Below are 21796 nucleotides of genomic sequence, written 5' to 3'. Positions count from 1 at the left end.
TAATAATTAACTGTTGATATCTTTTATTGGGTTTGATCTCTGAACCTAAATATCTTTCCTTATCTCTTTTCTTTTCTAAGGTTTCTTAATTTTCTCCTTAAACCCCAAAAAATTAAGTGGCGCCCTGTTCCCTATCTTATTTTATCTTTGGTAATTTTACCCATCTATCTTTTTGTTTATTTCTGTATCTTTTCCAATATCTCTTATCGTATCTTTACTTATTTCGTCCGTTGGACCCATTCCTGGTTCCAAAAGCTAGTTTCGAACCCACGACTCGCTCTCCACCAACCATCTGGCTGCCGTCCGCAGTGTCTCCATTGGTGACCTTTCTAGCACCATCCAAAAAAGGTTTCCGAGGTTACAATGCTCTTTAGAGCTTTTTTCGAAAATTCAATATTTATTTTTAAAAGTGCCTCAATTAAAAAATCAAATTTTTTTATCGATTATTATTATGATACTTATACGAAAATAGTTTGTAGTTTATGAAATAGATTATGTAATTTGTAAAAGTGATACACGCTCTAAATCAGGGGTTCCCAAACTTTTTTGTACTACGCCCCCTTTTGTTGAAATGAAAGTTTCTCGCGCCCCCCACACGTTAACAATAAATTGTATGGGCCTAGGAACAAAACAAAAACAAATAAGTATTACATAGAAAACAAAACATTTATTTATACTGCCATAAGATACAATAATATCAATTTGTATAAAATACAAAAATTATTAATAAAAAAATATAGATTAAGTTGGTTAGTGAGATGGATGTGCTTGCATTTTCGTTACTACTATGCCTATTCGTGGCTGAGTTTTAGTAATTGCACAACGCAAGTCACTAGCAGCATCAAGTTTATTCCGATACTTTGTTTTAATTGCCACAAGTGTTGAAAATGCTTTTTCGCACAAATAGGTGCTTGAAAAAGACAAATATAAACGAAGAACTTCCCATGATACAGTAGGATACACTTTGAAATATTTTAATCAAAATGAAAGTTTGTCCATTATATCAAAGTTGTATTTGGCAGAGGAATTGCAAAGCATCTTCTTGAAGTGATTCAAGCGGGGAGTCTATGTAGACATGGAATGGGTCAATTGACATTCTGAAAATACTATCGTCACACGTGTTTGGGAAGTATTTCTGGAACTCTTTAATTAGGCTTTCCAAATAGTTTGATATTTGGATTTTCAAACTTGATCCTTCATAAATGTCCTTGAAGCGCGTTTCTTCTGAGATTGACTCTATTTTAGGGAAACTCGAATAATTGCAGGGGGTTGCTGATATTTTACGTCTCCAGTTGCAATTTCTCAATATACATCTCGATCGCATCACGATGAGTAACTATATTTGAGTCTCCACCTTGCAAAGATGTCTGACAAAAAAGCCAATATTACTTAAGTACAACGTCTTTTGGAGGCCACGCTTAGTTCATTTTACTTTTGCTGTTCCAAGAAGGTGATTACTTCATCTCGAAGGTCAAGTAAACTTGCCAACATTTGCCAACATATTTTTGAGAGCCGTCGTACTTCTGTATGAAATAGCAGTATTTTGTGATCACTCCCTAAATCATCACAAAGAGTTTTAAACAGTCGAGTGTTCAATGCACTGTTTTTATGTAATTCACTACTTTAATACACAACTTTAAGACAGCATTCAGTTCATTTGAAAGAGTTTATACTGCCAAGCCTTGTCGATGTATAACACAATGTATCCCAGGCATATCAGCATTTTTCTCTCTTACCAATTGTATAAATCCTAAGCGAGAACCAAGCATTGAAGGCGCTCCATCCGTACATACACCGATCAATTTTTGCCAAGAGAGTTCATGTTTGTCAAAAAAGTCCGACACTGCTTTCATAACATCAATAGCTTTTGTCGTGGTCTCCAACTCTGTATAAAAGAGTAGCTCGTCTTTCATTCTTTCGACAAACAATGGCGATTGTTTTACTGCATCAACTACCTGGTTTTGTATGTCTTCGGCTATATCATCAATGCGGCGTTTCACAGTATTGTCAGAAAGAGGTATTTGAGATAACTTTTGCTTACTCTGCGTTCCAAGAATAATATCAGATGCCTTTAACAAACACGATTTAACAAGCTTCTCTCCAACAATATGGATCTTTTTTTTATTTAGCAATCAGAAGTGATAACTCATATGAAGCTTCAAGCACTTTTTCAGATGACTGAGCTGTAGATCCAGTACTGTCCAACTTCATACGTTTTAAATTTTTAGATGTTGTAACCAAAAATTCCTTTGGTTTGTCATTAAAAGAGTTGTGTTTGGATGATCAATGTCTTTTAAGACGATTAGTTCTCATTGCATCATTGCTTAATCCTTCATAGTAAATTACACACTGAGGATGTTCGACATTATCTTTACGCATACAAATAAACCCATATTTGATATATTCATCATTATACTTGCGTCTCTCTGCTGAGCTCAGCTTGGTTTTAATAACTTCTCTCACTCAAATCAACGAAATCAATGAAAGTCAACTACGACAATTAAAATTTCACAACACGTACGATTTTATAATCCAATAATACGTCCAGGCTAGGCCGAGGTATCTCAAACAATGAGTCGCAATTGATTAGCTGCGGTTAGCTGGCCAGCATCTGGTGAAGGGAGGGAAGGAGGGAGGAAGTGTTTGGAAACGTTCGGTTGTCAAATACGCGCTATTGCCACGTTGAAAGTCTCACATTCCATTCTTTCAAGCATTCGATTTCAAATTTATGTGTAAAGTCAGATATTACAGTGGTTTGTTTTAATTTTTTAAACATCAGAGTTAATTTAGAATTTTAGAAAGACTACCTAAATTTAATTTAATTTTCTTGTCTCGCGCCTCCCCTGACATGTCCTCACGCCCCCCACTTTGAGAAACCGTGATCTAAATCATTGGAAGACAATACATATTATTCTATAAATTTTCTAAAGCCTTAATTTCTTTATAAACAATGTCATTTTTTTATTAAATAAAAAATATTTCTTCATAATAAACCAGTAACATACGACGTATAATATACTATTCGTTATTTATCTGAAAATTATATATTTTATAATCAATACATTTAAAACCCTATCTCCAAATGATTATAAATTTTATCATTATTTCAAATCCGCTCCAGAGATAGTACTAGTTTTTATGGATAGGTGGCGGTGGGGTTTTCATTACGGAAGAACAGACATTATGTTTAATGTAAACTAATTTGGAAAAGGTACTGATCATGGACTTCGGATAGCAAGATCCAGAAGGGGAAGAAGAACACGAAGATGTAAGTCTTCCCAGGTCGTCAACCCACGAAATCCTTACCAATATTTCAACGGTAATAGAGAAAAAGTGTGCACGTGGGACGTTCAAAAAATCTGTACCTGGAATGTTCGAAGTATGTTTGAAGGGGGAAAGATACATAACACCATTCAAGAAATGAAAAGACTAAATATCGACGTAATAGGAATCAGCGAAATGAGATGGCGAGGCTCGAGACAGTGCTGTGTGGATGAGTATATAGTATATTATGAGGGAAGCGATAAACCACATCACTGGTATAGCGTAGCGGTGATTCTGAGCAAAAAGGTCGCTGGGGCTGTGATCAGCGTGCTACCTCTCTCTGATAAAGTCATTCTGATGAAGCTGCAAAGCAGGCCCGTTAATACGAACATCATTCAAATTTACGCTCCAACATCAGAAAAGCCAGAGGAGGATAGCGGGGTTCTACGCACTAGTACAAAAAGCACTAAAATATGCCAAGAAGAACGAGCTTACCTTAATCATGGGTGATTTCAATGCCAAAGTTGGCAAAAGCAGAATAGAAGACCTCGTCGGACAACACGGCTTAGGCGAAAAAAACGAAAGGGGAGACCGACTTATCCAATTTTGCGGGAAGAAGATTTTACCATTGCTAATACCTGGTTTAGACTTCCCCCGAGACGACTTTATACGTGAAAGTCACCTGCCGATACAGCCAACAATATCATCAGAAATCAGATGAATCAGACTTTATTCTCATTAAAAAAGATTCAAGAACAGCTTGACTTCGGCGAAGACCTTCCCAGGAGCAGACGTCTCATCGGAACACAACCCATTAGTGGGCCAGCCCTCAAACTAAAGAAACTCATCAAGAGTAAAGCTAAAGAGAACCTGGATTATGACACTCTAAAAGACCCCGTAGTTCGTCAGAACGTAAGAGATGAAATGAGACAAAATAGAAACCGCTAAACAACAAGAACAGAGTGTAGAACAAAAATGGAGTTATATCAAAAACGTAATGCTACATGCGGGAAAATAACATCTGGAACAGAAAACAAGAGTAAAAAATAAAGAATGGATGACTGATGACATTCTACAGATTATGGACCAAAGGAGATTAATGAAAAACAGGGACGCGAAGAAATACCAAGAAATCAACCAAACAATTAAAAAAGAAATACGAAGAGCCAAGGAGACATGAATGCAAGAAAAATGTAAACTAATCGAAGAGTTCCAACTGAAACACGATCATATAAATATCCACCGAAAGATTCGAGAAGCCACTGATCAATACAAAAGGAGACACACACACCTCCTCATAAACTAAGACGGGAACCTGTCGACGACTGTTAAGGAGAAGTTGGTGACCTGGAAAATGTACATCGAAGAACTTTTCTGGAAATACTGAGGTAACCTTCCAAAAATACATTGCATGACAGGACCGTCAATACAGGAAAGCGAAGTAAAAGCAGCTTTAAAACAGTCTAAGAATGGTAAGGAAACAGGTCCGGACGAAATACAAGTTGAACTTATTAAGGTGATGAGTAAAGTGAGCACGAAGGAGTTAACTGAACTGTTTAACGCCATATACAATTCAGGTAATATCCCAGAGGAATGGCTATTGTCAACATTTGTAACACTACCAAAAAACGACCTGAGAAAACGTGCGAACATTTCCGAACTATCAGCCTTATGAGTCATGCACTTAAGGTTTTTCTTAAAATCATACATGCCAGAATTCACAAGAAATGCGAAGAAAATGTCGGTGAAATGCAATTTGGATTTTGCAATTCCATGGGTACACGTGACGCACTTTTCACCTTACAAGTCCTACTTCATAGATGCCGCGATGTCAGTTGTGATGTCTATATTTGTTTTATTGACTACGCCAAGGCATTTGACCGTTGTCAGCACCAGAAGATGGTCGCCACCCTACAAAGAGTAGCATTGGATGAGAAGGACATTCGGATTATCATGAATTTATACTGGAACCAGCGTGCTCAAGTCAAGGTCGAAGACTAGCTGACCGACCAAGTGAAGATCATGCAAGGAGTAAGGCAAGGCTGTGTGCTCTCGCCGACTCTTTTCAATATATACTCTGAGGAAATTTTTACTGAAGCCCTCACAAACCTAGAGATAGGAATTCGAGTGAACGGTGAATACATCAATAATATCCGCTACGCCGATGACACTGTGTCACTAGCAACCATTCTAAATGATCTACAAACCTTACTAGAGCGAGTGAGAACTGTGAGCGTAACATACGACTAGACCTTAATATTAAGAAAACTAAATTCATGATTGTCAGCTGTGCAAATTTAGATCCCGGGGCACTAATGGCAGGTAGCGAAGGGATCCAGAGAGTCGACAGAGAGTCACTTACCTCGGAACTACCCTCAACTGACAATGGGACTACGCTCAAGAGATTAGATCCAGAATTGAAACGGCACGGTCTACATTTATCAAGTTGAGATACCTGCTGTGCTGCAGTGATCTCAGTTTGGGAACCAAGATGTAAATAGTGAGGTGCTACATTCTTCCAGTGTTACTACATGGAGTTAAAGCCTGGACACTGACGCAAGCCACTAAAAAGCAGATTGAAGCTTTAGAGATGTGGATCTACAAGAGGATACTAAAAATATCGTATTTGGACCATGACACCAACGTTGAGGTCCTACAGCTCATGACAAAAGAAAAAGAATTGCTTAATTTAGTGAAACAACGTAAGCTTGAGTACTTCGGCCACGTGATGCGAAACGAAGAAAAATATCGAATTCTTCAACTCGTTATGCAGGGTTAAGTATTTGGCAGGAGTGGACCGGGACGCCGTCGTATCTCGTGATTGAAAAACCTCCGACAATGGTTTGAGATGACCTCCGCAGAGCTGTTTCGCAGAGCAGTCAACAAAACCATGATAGGCTTGATGATCGGCAACATCCGGACCGGATAAGACACTGAGGAAGAAAGACAGACAGAATAAGCAAATTATAATATTGGTAAAGTAAATTATAGATGAACAACGAATAGTTTTAACCACGGTGGTTTTGGCGGGGGTGAGTTTGTTATTTTCTGTGTCACCTAAAATATAAGGGGACTATGTTCTAGTTATAACTTATCTTAATTTTCATGCAAATCGTTATTCCAGTAGGTAGATATTTTAAAAGTTTTTTAAAGATCTTTAAAAAAGTTTCAATAAGTTTTCCACGAAAAACTTACCGTTTCCGATTATTCAACACCATATATTTGTATTTTTGTATTCTATGAATAAAAGTCTACTTTCGATCAGCCATTAACTTGACGGTAATAATAAAAAAACGAATCTCTCTATTTTATAAGCTTCATTTTACAGCCAAGCAAATTCATGCAGATATAAATAATTCTGAGCAGAAAACCGTCATATCCTGGACTAATACTATTTTTTCAAAGTTACCTGTGGTTATATCCATTATCGATATTTCTAGACTTGGCCCTATTTAATATACCAGAGGTGAAGTTAAAGGGTGTCACTTGTATTTGTAATTGAATCTCTTTTTTATAATTTAAAACAAATTTTGCACCTGAAATGGGAAATTTACAAATAAGCACAGAATAGCTACTGTAGGTATAGTAAAAGTTAAAATAGTAGTGAAAAAGCAAGAAAGAATCCAAAACGAGTCCTGATGAAGACTCCAAAAGAGTGAGTCGAAAGCTCAACGTTTTTTATAATATACCAGCTGACCCGGCGAACTTCGTACCACCTTAGAATAAAATAATGTATCAAAGTTCAATAAATAAAAATTAATAGAACACAAAAAAAAATACTCAAAATACTATGCATGAAAAAAGAAAATCAATTTAATGGTTTCTGATAAACAAACTGTTCAGTCTCCTTATATTTTAATTAATTTTATTAGTTAATTTTTATATTTATAATTTTTGATGTTCATTCGGTAAAGGCTATAGCGGGATAAGATGGTCAAAAGTGCCCCCGCACCGATGAGCACCGCGACTTGTGCTTTCAATATAGCATATAAAAACATGACTCCATACAAATTTTTAGCTTTCCAAAGCCCATAGAAACTCTTAAATCCAAAAAAGAAGCTTTATTTTTTTCTGGACGCAATTTTGTTTTTAAAAATCTGAAAAAATTCAAGAAGATGTATCTTTTGAATACAAAATAGCCTGATTTTTTTCAAATTTTTGTATTGAAAATTGAGCTCAGGAAAAATCATTGAAATTTTCAATAATTTCTTAGGTTATGTTAATAATTTTTGGCTAACTTTTAAACAGTAATTTTTTATGTATTTTTTTTTTCGTTCTTATAAGTCTCTATTTTGCGTAGAGGGAAAATTATACGAATGGTACAACTCTACATGATAAGTTGCTGGTATGTCCAAATTTGGATAAAATACATCCAAGACTTTACTTTCTGCAGACACTGTATTAAATATAACCTTGAAACAAATTGGCACTAAATCACTTCCGAGTTTTCAGCAAAACAAAAGGTTTAAACACGTGTAGTTCAGTAATTAATATCAAAGCTATTGAGAGCATGCAGTCAAGTAATTAGACCGAAGGTACTTTATCGTTTAACTAAAACACCCCACAAAGTCCGATTTGAATTCCCGAAACACTTTTTTGTTACTTCTTTTTAGCAAACGGTTTGTCCTATTCACTGGATATTTCACTATCAAAGTCGTCATTAACTGAATTGTCTATCCGAATAATTGGAGGCCAGACCTCATCTATAACTCGCTCGGTTTGAAAAGACTAAACGATAATGTCTTCCGTATGTCTAATACAATTTTGCCATTGTTCTGCCTTTATTTGTTCTAGCGATTCTTTCCATAAACTAAGAATGCCAGCGTCATCTGTTGTTTTGGATGCATGTTTATCATAAAAATTTTTGGCGATACCCCAAACTAATTCAATTGCATTATAGTGGCAATGGTAGGGTGGAAGTCGAAGAACTTCAGGGACATATTTAGGAGCAATTTGGTCAGTAACAAATTTCTTTTGAATTTTGTGCTCTCCACACCTTTGAAGTAAATCGACTTTTAAAAATATGTCACTGATAAATTTTTTTTTCTGTCAACCACGACTTTATTTCTTCTTTTGTCTAGCTGCTTGAAGGAAATCTCTTTTCTATTCTTGAGTGGTAGGATGCATTATCCAACACTATTATGGATGGTCGCTCCAATTTTTTAAACAAATGTTCTTCAAACAATTCTTCAAAAATATTTGCATCCATATTTCCATGGTAATCACCTGTATTCTTTGTGGATGAAAAAATTAAACTAGCGTCAAGAATAAAGCCCTCATCATTTCCAGCATGAAGAATAATGTACGAACGACTAGAAGAATAACATTTCGTGGTGTCATCTAGCCAGGATGACTTTGACATATTTCCTTTAGCGAAAATCCAAGTTTCATCTAAAAATACAACTTGCCTCGGACTATCAGACGTTTTATTGTTCATATATTTTCGTAAAAAATGCCACCGTTTTGGAACAACATTAGAGAGTTCACACAATACTTGTCTATTATTTGTCTTTTTATATCGAAAACCTAAATGTTTCAGCACTTTCCACAAACCTGTTAAACTAATATCACACAGTTCCTTGTCTTTTATTTTTTGTAACACAGCACTAATTGTTACATGTTCTTTGGCTTTATATATATTATATATAATATTTTTAATTGCAAGTTTAATTGACTGGTGCAAATCTAAAGTTTTTTTATGTCGACGATTTCTCTTGCTTACTTTATTAATTTCATCCTTACTCATGTTATTCATTTTTCGGAATGTCCTCTCTGAGATACCGCAAACATCGCATGTGCGTTTCTGAACTGACATAACATATGTCAATGGGTCCATATTGTTTTTTTCCAAATTGCAATAACTTCTCGACTTTCAGAACTAAACGACGTTCTTCTGGAGATAACACTCTACGTTTCGATTGTATTTTATTTTCTTACAAATTACTCATTTTACTTTAAAGTACCGCTTCACTATACTACTATAAAAAAATAGGTAGTTATATACAACTATTACAACCAAAAAAGGACGAGGGTTTTACAGCAGACGAAACAATCAAACAAAAATTATTTAACAGTCAATGCTAAACAAGCATATTATACACTGCATTGATTGTGATTGCAAAAATCGTTCGTACGTTTTAAATAAAATTTTTGCTGAGTATGTATTTTGCTAAATTATTAAATAACACCAATACAACCCACGACCATCAATTAATTTTTAACGATAAACAGAAGTGTAATATAATGACAAGTTTGAATTTGATCTACTTTGTCGATAACAGTGTCGTTAACTGAAAGATATTTTGAAACAGCATGAATCATTTTTCAATGATTGTATGTATTAAAGAAATACGTTACTAAACAAATCTTTAAAGTGTGTATAAAGGAGATTACAATTATTATAACACATGTTACTCCTTATTTTTCAAATAATATGTTCTTGTAAAGGCATAACTTTGATTATTAACTTTCCCCTCTATTTGTTAAATAGTATAATAAAACCGATGACCACCCGTTACCAGTTTACCATATTTTAAATTAATCGAGTAATATTATTTGCAATTATATCTCACGGCAAACTACTCTTGAGTCAAAACACAAACAATATTTTTATTTTTCTTTTCGGTGCTTTAAAAATATACAACAATGACAGTTTTCTGACTCGCGAATAATTGTCCACGCGCGAAACATGGAAACAGCAAGTTATTTCCGCAAACTTTCAGTATTCCATTCTGGTGCGTTCTTAAGTGTTTACACATTCTGAGGGACATCGCTTACAGATGACGGTTAACTATTGAAGTACCAATATTTTGGTTACTTACCTGTAATAACATAATTCTGATTCGGAACATCTAATTGGTCCAAATTCATGGTGCTCTTTAGATATTTCATCATATGATAATCTTCACCTTCGTTAGCATTCCAACTCTGTATAGAAAAGTCACTTACCGGCTTCCAACTTACGCTGTTTTGTTCGATATACCCGTAGGGCAATAGCAAGCCCTGCTGAATTTGAATATGAATCATACGATTTTTTTTGACAAATCGCATTCCAGTTACTACCCTAAAAAAGTAACAATACAGAATTGTTGAGGTAAATAAAATACAAACAGGTGAATAGAGTAATTGGCAAAAAAAATAACTTAAAACCAACAAAAAGCTTGTGGCTACATGAAAATTTCAGTGAAGTGAAACAGAATATAAACACTGAGAAGTTCAGAAAACAATGAAGTAAAGGCAGGAATATGAAAACCTAAAAAGTTCATACCGGCGAAAAATGAAAACAATGAAATAATAACCGATCCAGCAAATACTTCAAAATAATTGTCAAAGGTATTGTTAGTTTTTTAAGGCTATACCAAAAACGATATTTTTCCGTGATAGATACTGTGACCTTTGTGTTCATGTTTAATGACCTGTTTACGATGTTTATATACAGACACAGACCGTGGCCGGTCTCCGCTTTCGTGGAGGAGGAGCTCCGAACTGAGTAGGGGCTCTTCTGTACTTCACGGAAGACAGACTGGGCGGGGGATATCCTCAACCTCGACACGGCACGTCCCATATGGCTGATAGGGAAAGTTCCTGCAGATATGCAGGACAGGTACGAATAAGGCATTGCCAAATAAGTACCCGCGGATCAACTGAGGATATGACATTAGGCAGCAGTAATGTCATTACTGGATTAAGGCTGTGGGAAGTAAAAATCCTGTAGGCTTAATTCCAGATACTCACAGGCGACACTCACATCATGAGTTAAGCGGCTGTGATACTGCGATCTTAGGGCACTCTTTTGTCCTGGAGTTTGAGAAATCGGCTTCGAAGGTGGAGGAACTAAGACTTTTAGTGAACGGCATAAGGATGCAGAAGGCAAGGAGAAACCACTGCATTAAAGACTTCTTGTAAGTATCTCTAGTACAATTATCATGGTGATAAAAAACTTTAAGATTCCGACTACTGATCATGAAAATCGGAATTCAAGATCCGGCAGGGAAGGTAAATCTAGCTCAAACCGTGAGGCCTTCCAGGTCGTTATCAAGAGAAATCCTCACGAACCAAACTACATTCTAGATGATGGATCTCTAAGAGTATTGCGAACAGCCATAAAGATAGGTACATGGAACGTTAGAACAATGTACGAGGCGGGAAAAATCTATAATGCCATTCAAGAAATGGAAAGACTCTCGATTAATATTATGGGAATAAGCGAAATGCGCTGGACAGATACGGGATACCGAGTTATCAAAGATCACAAAATATTTTACTCAGGAAATCTTAAGAACGAACATATAAATGGAGTGGGCCTAATTATGAATAATAAAATCGCCAATTGTGTCAGTCACTTTGTACCTGTATTAGAAAGGATGCTCTTAGTTCAGCTAAACACAACTCCCATAAAAACAAACATTATTCAAGTATACGCTCCTACAGCGGACGCCCCAGAAGAAATCATAGAAGAATTTTACAATGACCTTACTAATATTGTCAAAAGGATTCGGAAAAACGAAATAATACTAATAATGGGAGACTTTAATGCCAAAGTTGGCAAAGGACAAAGTGGAAATTTAGTGGGATCCTTTGGTCTAGGGGAACGTAATGAACGCGGAGACCGTTTGATTGAATTTGCAACTGAAGAACAGCTCGTAGTGACAAACACCTTTTATGATCTTCCTCCAAGACGACTATATACGTGAAAATCTCCCCAGGATACTCCAGATCACACAGTACGAAATCAAATAGACTATATTCTTATTAACAAACGATTTAGAAACTCTATAACATCTGTTAAAGCGTACCCGGGATCCGACATAAATTCGGACCACAATCCACTTATCGCCAAAATGAAACTTAGTTTAAAGAAAGTTCAAAGACCAAAAATTATGAAGTACGATATTAACCAACTGAAAAATAAAACAGTAAAGGAAAAGGTACAAAAACGCCTAAAAGAAAAAACGTGGGCTCGTACAGAAAAACCATGGGCCCGTACAGAAACAGATAACACAGATGTAGAACTAGAAAATTTGCACAAAGTAAGTCAAGAAATAACAGAAAAATACTTAAAACCTGAAAGAACAAATAAAAAGGAATGGATGACGGAGGAGATTCTATGTATGATGGAAGACAGAAGAAACGCTAAAGATAATAAGAATTACTACAACAACATAAATAACGAAATAAAAAGGGCTATTAAAATAGCAAAAGAAAATTGGTTTAGCTCGAAGTGTACAGAGATAGAGTCATTACAACAAAAACATGATTCATTTAACCTCCATAAAAAGATTAAAGAAGCGGCAGGCTTATATAAACACAAGAACACTGGATTCCTGACAGATAATCAGGGAAACATAGTACTGGAAATAGAGCATAAAAGAGATATTTGGATCAAATACGTGGAAAAAACTTTTGAAGATATACGAAGTAACACTGGTATTACAACAAACACCAATTGCGAATCTGGACCACCATTTACAGTCGAAGAAGTAAAATATGCCATCAAAAGCACCAAAGATGGTAAAGCAGTAGGCCCTGATAATTTTCACTCAGAATTCTTAAAACTTATGGACTATGATGGCATAAAATGGTTGACAAATATATTTAACAGTATATATGATACGGGCGTGGTTCCCCAAGAGTGGTTAGTGTCAATTTTTATAAATCTTCCAAAAAAACCCAATGCGAGAAAGTGCGAAGACTATAGAATTATAAGCCTTATGAGCCATTTACTTAAAACATTTCTAAAGGTCATCCACAAAAGAATATATACAAAATGTGAGGAACAACTAACAAGAACACAATTCGGATTTCGTGATGCTCTGGGAACACGGGAGGCCCTTTTTGCTGTATAGGTGCTATTTTAGAGATGCAGGGATGTGAATTGTGATATATACGTATGCTTTATAGATTACCAGAAGGCATTTGACAGAGTAAAACATGACAAATTAATGACTCTAATGCAAGAAATTGGAATTGACAACAAAGATCTTAGAATTATCAGAAACATTTACTACAATCAAACGGCTAAAATCAAAATAGAAGACCAGTTAACTGATAAAATTGCAATAGAACGTGGAGTACGACAGGGCTGTATTTTGTCTCCATTGTTGTTCAACATTTATTCTGATAGATATGCAGATGACACTATAGTTTTTGCCGATAATCTGAATGACTTACAGATATTAACAAATCGCATAACAGAAGTCAGCAACAGATACGGACTAGCTCTTAACATAAAGAAAACCAAATTTATGACAATTAGTAAAAAACCAATACTAAACGCTCAACTTACAATCAACCAACAGAATATCGAAAGAGTCGAGCAATATACATATCTAGGCACCAATTTAAATAGCCAATGGGACCACTCAACAGAAATTAAACAGCGAATAATAAAAGCAAAAGCAGCATTCGTTAGAATGAGAACTATTTTCAACAGTCGAGACATATCATTAAAAACAAAATGCCGTCTATTGAACTGCTACATATTCACAGTTCTGCTCTACGGAATGGAAGCATGGACACTGACTGTTGCATCTATGAATCGGCTCGAAGCTTTCGAAATGTGGTGTTATAGGCGCATCTTACGTATATCCTGGGTTGACAGAGTTACTAATGTGGAGGTCCTGCGTAGAATGGGGAAAGAATGTGAAATTCTCATGACCGTCAAAACTAAAAAGTTGGAATATCTAGGTCATGTAATGAGAAATCAAGAACGTTACGGCCTTCTCCAGCTGATTCTCCAAGGGAAAGTAAATGGTAAGAGAGGACCGGGAAGAAGACGCATTTCCTGGCTTCAAAATTTGCGAAAGTGGTATAACACGACTACCACTGAACTGTTCCGCGCTGCAATAAGCAAAGTGAAGATAGCCGTGATGATCGCCAACGTCCGGAACGGATAGGCACTTTAAGAAGAAGAAGATATACAGACGATTAAAAATTGTCAAGATAAGAATACTCCACTGTTAGATCTTTATGGATACTTAGAAATTGACAGAGAGATGAGGATTAGCCCCAGTTGCGTCAATTGTCACTCATCCTTTAATCGTGATTCTACCCCTATACATCTTCTTCTTTTTTCTTGATACTACCGTCATTTTCGTTTTTCTCTTTACAATTATCTTCATCATCATCATCTTGGTGCTACAGTCCTTTGAGGGCCTCGACCTTCTCAAGCTTTCTACGCCATTCTATTCTGTCCCTCGCTTGCATTTTCCAGTTGCCGACTCCGATCTTCTCGTCATCTTGTGTTACCCCGTCCATCCACCTTAGCTTTGGTCTACCCCGTCTTCTCATTCCCACGGGTTGCGCTGTTAGAATCTTTTTTATCATGTTTGACTCAGGGGCCCGGGCTACATGTCCTGCCCACTGCAGGCGGTTTCGTTTAATTATAGTGGTAATATCTTTACCACCAAACGTATGCTTGTAGATATTCTGCAGTTCAAAGTTGTATCTACGCCTCCATATTCCGTTCTCACAGACCGCTCCGAATATCTTGCGTAGCACCTTTCTTTCAAAAATGGATAGAGCGGATTCATCTGTTTTCGTTAGCGTCCATGCCTCTGATCCATATGTGAGAACGGGGACTATCAGTGTTCTATACAGCCTTATACGAGTTTTTTGAGACAGATGTTTGTTAGCTAAGTACTTTGATAGACCATGATAACACCTGTTTGCAATTATTATTCGCCTTTTTATTTCCTCAGATGTGTTATTATTGGAGTTAACCGATGTCCCTAGATATATGAACTCTTTGACTGTTTCGAAGTTTTGGTCATTGATGATTAAATTTGTGTCAACATTTCCAGCTCTTGTGCTTGTGTTGGTCGCCATAAATTTGGTTTTATTTTGATTTATCTGTAAACCCATTCGTTCTACTGCTGCTACTAGCTCGGTTAGGATTTCCGCAGTTCTCGCCCTAGTTCTTGTTATAATGTCCACGTCGTCTGCATATGCTAGAATTTGGACTGATCTATTAAATATTGTTCCCCTGCTATCTAAATTAGCGTCTCGTACAACTTTTTCTAAGGCGACATTAAAAAGCTGACACGCCAGCGCATCTCCCTGCCTTAACCCCCTATGTATTTGAAATGGGGTTGACGAGTCGTTTTCAATTTTTACTGCTGATAGCATCTTCGCCATTGTCACTTTTATCAAACATATGAGTTTTTTTGGAATTCCTAACTCATTCATAGCGTTGTAAAGACTTGGTCTTAAGACACTGTCATATGCCGCTTTAAAATCGACAAAAATATGATACATATCTATGTTAAACTCTTGCGCTTTTTCGAGGATCTGTCGTAGTGTAAAGATCTGGTTAATGGTTGGTAGGTTGGTTACAATTATCTTACTATTTTATTATTGTGGTTCCATTGACATGGGACTACCTAAGCTCTGACGTCACTATGGACGGGGGTTTTAAAAAACTTTCCAAACATTTCTAATTTGTGTGTATTTGTCCCATAAGAAGTTGGAAATATTGTTTTTTTCAATTGTTTAAAGAATAAATAAGGACTTTTGGTTATGAACATTCATTCTGTGCGATTGGTATTATTTGTTGTTCGTGAATTTGTGAGGTAAGAATATCAAAGTATTAAGATATTTACTATGAATGTTAATATTAATATAATTAAAAGTTATGTTATTGTATGATTAAAACTGTATTTTTTATTGTATTTCAAGGTATTTTGTGATTGTTTTATCAGGGTTATTTCAAAATAAATCAATAAATCATTTAATTTATTTGTGAAGTTGTATTTTAATTAATGTTTTATTCTTTTTTCGATGCCAGTGATTTTATCCTGTAAAATACTGAAGATATTCGTTTTCTCGTAGTTTAAGTTGTAATATAATATTATGTGGAAACTTTTCTATTAAATTATCATAATGAGTGTTTAAAAAAAGTTTTTTAATGTTGTAATAGTTTTTGAGTTTACAACAAGTAATACCAATCGCCCAGAATGAATGTTCATAACCAAAAGTCCTTATTTATTCTTCAAACAATTTAAAAAAACCAACATTTCTAACTTCTTATGGGACAAATACATACAAAATGGAAATTGAAAGTCTTTTAAAATCCCGCCATTGTGACGTCAGAGCTTAGATAGTCCATTGTCATTCGTAACGTAATTTAATGATTTCTTAAAAAACATATTTTATCTTTAAATATTTAAATTATTACAAATTAATTTGGAATATAATTATGTAGTTTTAAGTACTGAAAATAAATTTTAGGTTTTAAGGGATGCAATGCACTCCCTTGGTTTTCTGGAGAATTGAATTACATATCCCATATCAACCTTTGTGATTAACACATTCAGCAATAGTAGTCAGTTGATGTTTCCCTTTTGAAGGTGAATTTGCTTGATTATTCTTTACAGTTAATCTCCATGAAAAATTGGTTTAGTACTTCTGGTCTATGGGGTCAAATGGAGAACACTTCATCTACATATCTCCAATATACTCTGGGTTTTTAGTAGTCTTCTTTATGTTTGAGAAAATATTGTGTATAAACAATGTGTTTAAGAAAGTAGATAAAGTTGTGATATAAATTTGTATTTGTCAGGGTTTTTATAGGACTATATGTATTACCAGTTATTGTTTACATCGGCTATGGAAGGTCGTAGACTAAAGTATCTGTCTGAGTCAAGACCTGGTTCATCGCAATAACATAAGCAGTAATGACAGCGAACGAACCACCTCGTCCAACTCTTGACTGTCCGTTTGGCACAGGATTTTTTTCCTGTTTTTCCCAATACTCTACCTCCATTATATTTAATGTAAGTATATCTTCTGTGACTGCCGGCTTCCTAAAACACAATAAAATAAATTCATTATCATATATTAATAAGTATACCGTCAGAAGAATATTTAGTCGATATCACATCTCACTATCACATTTCTAAATTTTTTAGTGTATGTGACTAGGTATCTTATACCGAGGAAGTTTCATCAGCTTTTCATATGTCGTCTTCTGACAACAGATGGCGCATGAAATAAAGCCAACCGGTAAAAATAATTAGTTTATTTTTTTATTTGCCTCCTGATAGTCGCTTAGTAGCAAAATTGGAAAATGCACACACATTTTTTGTCTTAATAAGGGCTTTCATTTGTGGGTTGTGTCCATCGAGCAAAAAGACAGAAGCGGGAATGTAAAGGTAGGGGGGGGGGGCAAAAATATTGTTAGACGGGAATTGTCATTTTGAGAGGCCACATTAAACAAGGAAAGAGAGTCTCTTTCCTTGTTTAAGAAATCAAATTTAGTTGGGTTATGTTATTGTTTGTCCCAACTGTCACATGAAATCTTATTTATATTGAAGTTTTTTAACAATTGTGTAACATTTTAGACTATTATCGTTAATATTTGATTAAAACTTTCTAAGACACATTCTGAAAAATATTTTATAGCTACTGTTATAAGTGCCGTAAAATTTAAATTTGGCACCTTTGTATTTCCGGATATGTCCGCCATATTAAGAGACCACTTTTATGAATTTTGGTCTCCTTTTCATAACGATTAGATTCCCTCTTTTGTCTTTTTGTTCGATGGTTGTGTCACATAATAATAAAACAAGTGTTATTTTTTCTGCGGTTGTGTTGCTGTCTTGGTTAGTTAACCACAACACCCATCGACCATATAAACTATTTATTGTATGGTCTATGGTGTCACCTGATTGGTGACAACTGACTCTCTGATCTTTGTCCAACTCGGTCGAAACGGGTGGGCCAATAATAAGCGTGGTGCCTAAAGTAGCTAACGGAGCACGCCTATAAACAAATCATTATTTAAAAAGTTATTTCAGGCTATCTTCCAAACCCCCGAAAACCCAAGATTCGATCGTGCATTTAAAGTCAAAATAGAAAACCGTACATGACATGACATGACTTGACATCAGTAGACGATAACAAGTTTCTAGAGGCATCTATCCGCTAATTGTCAAGAGTAATCAATGCATGTCTAAAACATTGCTATTTTTCTTCTCCCTGGAAAATAGCTATCACAATGTTGATTCCAATTCGCATTCTCAAACAACATAGGTAGTAGCACTTGTTTTGAAAGATGGCGGACGAAATAGGAATATCGTTTTTAATTATCCTAATTTATTCAAATTTTTGACTTTTGTCATTTTACTAGTTATCTATTTTGACAGCAGGTGGCAGCACGGTTGTTTGAGAACGCGAATACCCAGGAAACGTCTGTCCAATACCAAATTTTACCGTCATATGTCACATTCTAGATTGAGTTCCGAAACTTACAGACTCCCTCGACACCCAAAATATCATCCCTAAATATTAGTAGGTATTCCAATGAGGTCACTTAACGACAAAGGTATTTTAAGGCTTTGCTATGCTTGTCAGACTCACTGTAGTCACATTCCTCGATTTCCAAAATGCTTTCAATCAAGTCTGGCATAATGGACTGATTCCATGAAGAAATTCATTAAAATTGTGAAATCATACTTTAGTAACATAACTGAACTGTAAGATTAAAGATTTACGAACACAACTTAAGATATCATATCAAACCGGACCAAACTTCTCTTACCGTTGACTGGCAAATCCGGTAGTACACTCAAAAAAATCTCATACTCTCGTAAAAAAGAAATATTTTTTTATTGACTTGAAATAACTTACTCCATCACAGGTTATTAAATTAGACTCTATGAATCGACAATTATATATATCGCCTCTGCATCGTTGGACATAACGGCAGTAGTCACTATTGGTATCGTAACATCCATAACTGCGTGTGTGCGGATAGGCAGCGCAATTGTCCGTACAAGTACCTCTTGAATTTAAGTCAACCTCGTTTTGAATATGCGCCTGTATGAGTCTTGTTAATTGTTCATAAGTTTTCCCTAAAATGTAAATTATTTAAAATAAATTTGACTTTTAAATCAGAGTATAAACATTAAGGTGTAAGCTTTACATGTTAAGCGGAGAACACACCTAAGCGATCACACGCCATGGCGTTTACGATGGCGACCGCGATTTGACTCGTCTGAAACAAATAAGGAAATCAGAACATCCACAATGGACTCAATTTTCCGATGTTTTCCATATTTCCCGGCCAGTGAACAATATGTAGTTATTTATATTTCGACGAGCTACCCCAGATTAAAAAAAAAGAGGCTTCTAGCTGCAATGGAAGCCGAGATAATGTAAATTTTTCCTACTTGTTTCAATTTGAAGTTCCGATCTCGAAAAAAAAAAACGGAGCTGAAACAGTTATCCTCTCCACTTTCCTATGTCGATCTTTTGAAAGAACCTTCGTTTCGAAGGGCTGTGAGTTTCGAAAAATTGGGTGAATTTTATTTAATAAGTTTCAATATAAAGTTTAGATTTTCATTCAAAATTTGTGCAAATTTTACTTCTTACTGTTTATAAACAACGGAGATATGATTTTTTTAAAAATAGTCCCTAACTTCGTTCCTATTGGTCATAGGTTTTTTTTTTTAATGTGAGTTTTTTTACCAGCTATCCAATGCTTGTACGTACAAGTCTGTAGCTTGAAAAATATAGAAGTTATTACATTTGTTTATAAGTAAAAAACATACCCCTTTTTCAAACGTTTATTTTGTAAATAATTTCGATGAAAACGCAATATGCTTTTAACTTCTGAGATAGTTTAAGTCTTAAAGAATCTTGCTAAATGTGTCTAGCATCATTAATAGAGCAAGTTCAATAGTTTAAATATTTAGCCTCAGGGATAAATAAATTAAATACCTTTTAAACTATTTGACCGATCGGGGGGAAATTTCGCACAAATTTAAAAGACGTTAATTCCTCGATGTTCAAATGTAATAATAACATTTTATTTTGTTAATAAAAAAATTAATAAAATTTATAAATTAGTGCAAAAAAACTCCCTTTTTGCAAATATCTTCGTAAATTATTTTTCAATTTTAATTTAAAAAACGGGAAAATAAAAATATTCTTGATATAAAAAAATGATATAAATATTGTTTATGTAAAATATAAGGGTAAAAACTTATAGACAAAAAATCAAATTGTGACCATAAATTATTGTTTAAAAAAAACGCAAGGTAAAAGTACGAGTAATTTTTCATCTATTCGTCATCTAGTAACCCCCACCTATGTCTTAAAAGCTTCAGATATCTGCGAAAAATTTTGTCGTGAAATCGATGATTTTTGCATAACCAGACTGTAATTCGTTGTCAACAAATGCCTTTATTCAAGCCTTTCGTCGCTTTGTTGCAAGGCAAAGACGACCAAGAATAGTTTATAGTGACAATGGAACACATTTTACGGGATTCGAGAATGCGCTTAAGCAATTGGACTGGAATACTATCGCGGAATATAGTTCTACACAACGTATTAAGTGGCTTTTCAACCCCCTACAGCTGCATGGTGGGGTGGATTTTGAAGACTTATTGACATTACTGTGTGATTGTGAGAGTCAACCCGCGCCCGTTGTCGTATCTTTCGGACGATCCTACTGAGTTAACCGCGTTAACCCCAAGTATGTTTTTAAAGGAACAAGTCAGTTACGAGTTGTCGGATTGTGATTTGCTAGAGCAGAATTCTCTCACACGCAAAATACGGCGCTTACAAGAGTTGAGAAATTATTTGCGAAAAAGATTTCGTGCTGAATATCTGGCTCAACTCAAAGCAGGAACGAAGAAGTCGAAGGTGTCTAAAGTGTCTATCGGGGATGTCGTTTTAGTCGGTAATGACAACATCAAGCATCTTCAGTGGCCTTTTGGAAAAGTTATTGAACTATACCTGATAGGGATGACCAGGTAAGATTAGTTCGTTTTGCGACTGCACAAGGACAACTTCTGAGGCGATTACAATGACTTTACCCGGTGGAAGTCGTCGAGGCAGTTATTACTAGCGAGAATGTCCAACGTTATACTCTACCCTATGGAAGTCAGACGGTTCCAGAGAGGTTACCCCAAGAGAACGTTGGTCGACTCCAGTTTGAGGAAGAACCAAGTGAAAAGAGTGCGGGAGTGTTAAAAACAGAGCACCCGACTTAAATGAAAGATATACGCGTTGTGGCCGGATGGTGAAAACTCCTTTAAGATTCAAGTGATATTTTCGTAATTTTTCGTGACCCTGTATTTTTTGAGAAATTCTGTCAAATGTCTCAAGGTGGGAGAATGTCGAATAACTATTTAATACGTTTATTTTAAAAATTCCCTAAACAGCGTATCACCTCTCTAGCCGAGAGCTGGTGAAGGCAATTAAATTTTATGACTTTTCGTCTGGTAATGTAGGGAATATCGTAATATTAATATTAGGGTTATGTAGATATAGTCAGTCGAATTGTACCACTGAAGTAAACTGAATTAAATAAAACTTTAAAGTCACATTTGTGTATTTTAATCCAAAAGTAATTTTTTGTAATAGAAATTTAATTTTGTATTTTTTCGAACCAGGAGTCTCTTGCGAAAATTAACCGTAGGACATTCATAACGTAATTATACATTTAATAAACAAGAAAACGAATTAGAACTGTACAACTTGCTTGGTTAGGTTGGTACAGACAAAAAGATCTTCATAAATACACATA

At 35.4% G+C, this 21796-nt stretch overlaps 1 protein-coding gene across 1 annotated transcript in view; it reads right to left on the bottom strand.

Annotated features, from left to right (window-relative positions):
• Positions 1-21796, bottom strand: part of LOC140447298 (uncharacterized) — a 52817-nt gene that overhangs the window by 11071 nt on the left and 19950 nt on the right. Inside the window, exons 5-8 of the mRNA XM_072539887.1 lie at positions 18892-19115; positions 16849-17066; positions 10086-10327; positions 6674-6800 (exon numbers count right to left, since the gene is read on the bottom strand). Coding sequence (XP_072395988.1) covers positions 6674-6800; positions 10086-10327; positions 16849-17066; positions 18892-19115 — 811 coding nt within the window. The remainder of the gene's footprint in view (positions 1-6673; positions 6801-10085; positions 10328-16848; positions 17067-18891; positions 19116-21796) is intronic.

The sequence above is a fragment of the Diabrotica undecimpunctata genome, chromosome 8 (assembly GCF_040954645.1).
Source record: "Diabrotica undecimpunctata isolate CICGRU chromosome 8, icDiaUnde3, whole genome shotgun sequence".
NCBI classification, from domain to species: Eukaryota; Metazoa; Arthropoda; class Insecta; order Coleoptera; family Chrysomelidae; genus Diabrotica; species Diabrotica undecimpunctata.
This window is presented reverse-complemented; position numbering and strand designations above follow the sequence as displayed.